This window comes from Numida meleagris, chromosome 5 (assembly GCF_002078875.1).
Source record: "Numida meleagris isolate 19003 breed g44 Domestic line chromosome 5, NumMel1.0, whole genome shotgun sequence".
NCBI lineage: Eukaryota > Metazoa > Chordata > Aves > Galliformes > Numididae > Numida > Numida meleagris.
The window spans coordinates 40,791,399-40,797,398 of NC_034413.1; the positions used below are offsets into that span (position 1 = coordinate 40,791,399).

Here is a 6,000-nt window from a genome sequence, read left to right on the forward strand (position 1 = left end):
AAAGACAGGAAAAAGTTTCTGAAGTTTTGCAAACTCCTTGAAGAGCCTTGGTCTGCTTTTGTTCTGTTGCAAGGTACCAGAGACAAATAACTCCCAGTGCCAAGACCATCTGTGCAGGTTGATTACAATTTGATGCAGTCACCTCTGAATCTATTTGTACAGTTTTTTTTATGTTTTGGATTTAGCATGAGTTCATAGGAACTTCTTCTTTCCTCTTTCTTTTATGCAGCATGTGCTTACAGTAGCACTCCTTTATTGGATATTTCTCAGTTTCTTTACACTTGTCGTTATGGCAGGATAAAGACAGAAAAATGTTCCTGCCTCCTTTTGAATGTCTTTGTGTCATTGGGTTGTATGCCATTCCTTTATTGTCACATGTATCTACATATCTAGATGTACACATAAGTAACAGTATATGTGTATACTCTTTTTATATCATTCCACTACTGTGTCCCTTACTCCTTTAAACTAAAAAATAAGTCAGAATTTTAGGATAAAGTCATTAAGATGCTCTACGTTAGAACCAAATTCAATCATACACAGAAGATCCCCAAATTCCAGGGACGCATGCCGCTGAGGAGATTCACCCCAGGCCGCTGATCCCACAGGGCCACCACCTCCTGCAAGGTGGTACAGGCTGGGGATGTACTGTCAGTACACTGTCACTGCAAGGGTTCATCAGACCCAAACATGCAGGAGGGGTTGTGTGGCCTGAACTTAAATGAGCTTCTCTTTGAATTTTCGGCTCTGAATTCCTTCTTACCCTTTCAGTTCTCCTCTTCCTCACCTCAGCAGTCCCTATACAGGCACCAGAATCATGCCACATCTGTTAGTCTGGTCTCTTGACTAGTTTATTCAGGACTTTCCTTTCTCAACTTGAAAAGAATTCCTGCATTGAACCTCAATTGATACGCCTTAATTTTTTTTCCTCCACAAGCTTTAATTGTGGAGCATCAGTCTCTGCTGAGAGAGAAACAAAGCTTCCAAACACCACTGCTGTAGGACCCGTTTGAAGTGTAAGTATGAAAACCTCATGAAAGATAGACTAGATAATTCTTGTGAATCAGTCCCAGCCTCCCCTTAAAGGCTGTCCGGAACTCTTTTCTTTGTGTGGCTGCCACCATGGTCCTCAGCAGTTCATTTGGTGAGGAGATGCTGTCTGAGGCCAAGCCAAATGTACTCTTGATTTTCACAGCACTCTCTCAAGATCAGTCTGTGGCTGTGGTAGATTAAATGCACATGGAAAAGTGAATAGCTGTCCCACAGTTTTGGCAAGCCTGCCTGCTCCAAGTCCACCACCCACACTTTTCTCCATTACCAATATTCAGTTAATATTTTAATCCTCTTTTGTATCGCTGAAGGCTTGTGTGTTATTTGTTAGAAATCTCCCCCCCCCCCCCCCCAAAAAAAAAAAAAGGAACAAAAGGCATCCTCCAGACGTGCATTAACTCAGGAAAAGGTTGTAAAGCTTCCAACTTCATCTCCACCACCAATGGATGGAATAACTCCCAGTGAGCCATTGTCATGCTTTCCTCTCTGGAGTCCTGGGAACTCCAGGGCACAGTCAGGACCCTGCATGAGGGATTTTCTAGATGTTTGGAAGAAACATGCCAAAAACAGTGGAAAGGCAGGCTCTTAGGAGGCTCTTGTGGTCGTGTCTTCCCACAAACTTCTGTCCTCTTGTACTGTATTTGATATAAGTAGATTTTCTTTTGAGTCTGTGCCAGTGTGGCCACGGGCCTTCCTGGCTTTTGCTGTGGGTGAAATACTCTTTAGTCAGAGATGGCTCTGGTGGAGAAAAGGGAGGTGTGAGCTGCAGACAAGCCACTGGAAACTGTAGGATGCAGCATATACACACACGGCTTGCCAAGGCTTTTCTTGGGCCAGGACAGGTTATGACTTGTTTTATCAGTTTCCTCCAGAAGCAGCTGCTGGAGCTGGAGTCTGGACAGTCTGGCTGAGCAAAGTAACACAAACTATGAAGGCTGGTTTGGGTTGGGGTCAAAATTGAAGGGCTTCCACATCAACAGCTTCTTATTGTAATTAAAAGGGAAAGGCAAGGGAAATACTTGCAGTTGAGGACAGTGAGTGGAAAGGGAAGAGAGAAAGCTGCTCAATTCTGTTGTTCAGTCACCGTTTCTATCCTATGTCAGTATTTTTAGCAGCAAACAGAGAAGTAAACCATGTTTCATGTCTGTATTTGCTGCCTGACTCATTATCTGTTGATGTATGTGCAAGAGAATACATTTATATGAGATCCATCAAAGGACTATTACGCATTAATTGAAATGATATATAATATAGCCTTTACTGACAAAATCTAACAAATTGCTTCAAGCTTACAGTGGTTCACCCTGTGATTGTCACATGGGTACCCTTAAACACTTGCCAGGTAAGATAAGTACTTATCTCCCCCAGTATAGGCAGATATTGTCCCCCCCTGTAATAGTTAACATATTTCCAATCCTATCTTTAGGGAATCAAGTTAATTTTTGTTTGCGCCCCTCTGAAATAAGGAAAAATATCTAAGTAAATTCAGAAAGAGTATTTAACTACATATGTTGATATGCAACCTGGAGTTTGGAAAACTGAATACAAACCTTTTGCCTCTCATGTGGATGACAAGTATCAACAAGAACAATAAATTCCTGTTCACTTTTAATTATACTTATGTATATAATAATAATAAAATTATACTTATGTATATAAGTATACTTAAAAGCTTCAAACAAACAAACAAAAAGTACAACACTATGAAATACCTCCCGGAAGATCCCAGAATGGCACTGCAAGTAAGCAGATGTATTAGGTTTAAGAACTGTGGTCTTCATCACTGCCAGGTTAATGCTGCTATGATCTTGTGAGATGCTATTGTCCAACTAGAGCTTTTCTGCAATCTATAAGCTTGCTAAGCCTAGTGAATCTCAACTTTTATGATATGTTATCCATGTCAACTTTGCTTTGGAGATCTGAAAAGAGTAGGAGAAAATAGGAATATTTTTATTTACGCCAGTTTTTCAGTAAATAATATGGGCAAATTTTGAAGCAAGTGAACAGGAATGTAAAGTTCTTGCTAAATCAAAATGATATTTTGCTACTTTGATTACTTATGATGCTGGACACATGTTAGTCTAAAATGGCTAAGACAGTCATGTAGAAACAAAAAAGAAAACAGCAGTATTCTAGAAAGATGAAGTGGAAGGGAAGTTTTGCCAAAGTAAGCACCACATTTTGAAGGGTTTTGTTAAAAGTAGTAACAACCCATTTACCAATTTAAGCAAAGACAGCTATAACGATATGTAAGAGGTGTTCTCTCTTCTTTATGTCTGTGTTTTCAGGTACACGGATCCTAGTACTAGATTTTTATTAACAAATTGTTAGCATAGTTATGCTGCGATTGTGATAATGCAATAGGGTGCAGCAGAGAAGTGGCTGCATTCCTCACTAATCCATTCTTTCCACTATCTGCTGATTCTCCTGAATTCAAGATTGTTTTCTTTGTGGAAGACTTTCACCCAGCATGGCTTTCAATAGCTGACTTTTAAATTTGCCAGAACAAGTTTCTCAGGGAAACATTTTGTAAGCAGTTTCTCCTTTCAGACCCCCTTCATTAAGGTCATTCTTTCTTATTCACACAAAACTGCCACACAAATGACAAAATCATACAGCAAACTTTTAGGTGGAAAAGTTTTGCAAAGCACATTGAAAACTGTGAAATGGCGTGATTAATTTATTATTCATTCTTCAAACATACATAGATCAGAATTGAAAGCCGTCTTACAAAGGATTAGATATATGATTTCTCTCTCACACAGAAAACATCTTTGTCTTGCAGAAGACCAGTAAGAAAATGAGGTCAGAGAAGAAAATAAACAGAGATGCTGCATCAAATATGATAAAACACTGAAAACAACAACAGTTTAAAATCTGATCAAGTATCAATGCATATTTAATCAAATATTGAATGAACAGAGAAATACACGCTGTGTATTTGTAAAGAAGATGCTTATTCCAATGCAGAGTAACGAGTCAAAATTCAGCTGCGTCGGTTTGTTTTTTTTCTTTATCCTGAGAATTCAAAATAACTGGTGACGGCAGAAGCCTTCTTAGCCTTCACGTTTCCCTGTACTGATAAATTATTATTTTATTTTACTCTAAGGCTATTAATGTAATTTGTATTTTAGCTTTTTTATGCTTAGCCATACCTTTGATCAATCTGCAAAGTTCAGAGCTTTGATCCTAACAGGAAAGCAGAGAAGTGTAGTGTATAGTAAGAGGTATTTTGATATTACCACATCTCTAATACATGAAGTTTTTAATCAGTGTATGGTTGTTTGCTCCATCCTGGATAAAGCTGTCACTAGTTCATAGGTTGGGCTGCAATGACACCGTAGCAGTGAGGTTTCATCTTACACCTCCAATCAAATGTCACAGTACTGGCAGCAGGCCTTTGAAGAAATGCTCCACATTTCTAAAAGTATTCTATAATCCTTGATGCAGCCTTCAGCCAATACTCCTGCCTTCAGCTTATTGTCAAAATGAGCAGATTATAAAGTATTATATGCTTAATATTAAAAAAAAAATTCATGGTAACATACATTATTGTGGAAATAGAAAAGTCTGTTTATTTCATATGCACAAAAATAAAGATTTGGCTAATAAATGATATTATTATTATTTGCAAATATTGCATTTTTTAATCCATAAAATATTGCACTTAGAACAAAATAATGAATTTATTTATGTAGATGAACATGTAGGTAGCAAAAAAAAAAGAAAGAAAAAAAATCATTGAAGCAATGGAGGAGTTTCTGGGTGCTTTTTCAGATGAACTAAATTGTTTTGTTCTCCTAATTGATGTTTTAGCTGTCATTAGTAGCACATGCTTTTGAAAATTTTGACTAAAATTAACTTCATTAATACTACCAGGCTGCAGTGTTTTTAGGTCATATCCAGTGAACCTTTTCTACTTCTCATTATATCTTATCTGTTAGTAAATCTTTTAGTGCTGTCACGAGTAGCCTGACCTTCCTTTGTGTGACAGGACCACAAGCTGAACTCTGCCACAAAAATGTTACTTCTTTTATTTTGTCCCTGATCTGAAGTGGTAATGTTTCTGTTCTTTCTGGAAAAGCTCAAACCAAGCTCAACTCGGTGGTTTTGATCTAAGTCTGAACATGCAGAGTGCAAATCTCACACTGACCTACTAGGAAAACCTTGACAACCGTCTGCTTCATTGTAGTTACCAAAATCTTAAATAATTTTTGTCACTGGCCTAGCTTCACTGCTGCTGTCACAGCAAGGGACTCAAATCAGTCGCATTTACATCCCCCTGGCTATTTACTCCTTTAGCAGCCTGCTGGGCATGGAATGGGCTCCCCAGGGCAGTGGGCAAGGCCCTGAGCTGCTGGAGCTCAGGGAGCATTTCAGCACTGCTCTCAGACAGTGTCTGGGTTTGGGTGGTCCTTTGTGGAGCCGGGGGTTGGACTTGATAATCCTTCCAACTTGGGACATTCTATGATTTTTCCTGCAGCCATACCATAAAGGTGGTGATTTGCTACCCTCTGCGGAATCCCACAGTATCTAAGCATAACAGAATCTGAAAAGGGAAGGGCCGAGATGCCTCCACCTGAGAGAGCAGTCCTGAGAAACCCTTCCAAGACACACAGGTGCCTTCAAATATTTGTGAGAAAGAAATACCTTGCCTAAGCCAAGCAGGTAAGATTTCATCTCAATTCTATATGGAGTCCACACACTGGAAGGACAGGAGAGCAACCAGAGCAGACCTATGGGGATCCTAACAGTGGCAAGTGTGGTCAGCACACACATAACATTGGGATGGTTCTGTTAATCCAGTGCACAGCACTACGGGTCAAAACCCCAGGGTGATTTAAGGGCAAATACATTAGTTTCAGTGGATTCCTCCCTTTGCACTTGTGTGTGGTGTATCACCAAGCAGTGGTTTTGTGTTGCTATGGTTCAGCATGGCTGCTGTGAGCA

At 39.4% G+C, this 6,000-nt stretch overlaps 1 protein-coding gene across 1 annotated transcript in view; it reads left to right on the forward strand.

Moving 5' to 3' along the window:
• The window catches only part of GULP1 (GULP, engulfment adaptor PTB domain containing 1), a 164,043-nt gene extending 158,441 nt beyond the window's left edge, over positions 1-5,602 (forward strand). Inside the window, exon 11 of the mRNA XM_021400231.1 lies at positions 5,534-5,602. Coding sequence (XP_021255906.1) covers positions 5,534-5,587 — 54 coding nt within the window. The 3' untranslated portion in view covers positions 5,588-5,602. The remainder of the gene's footprint in view (positions 1-5,533) is intronic.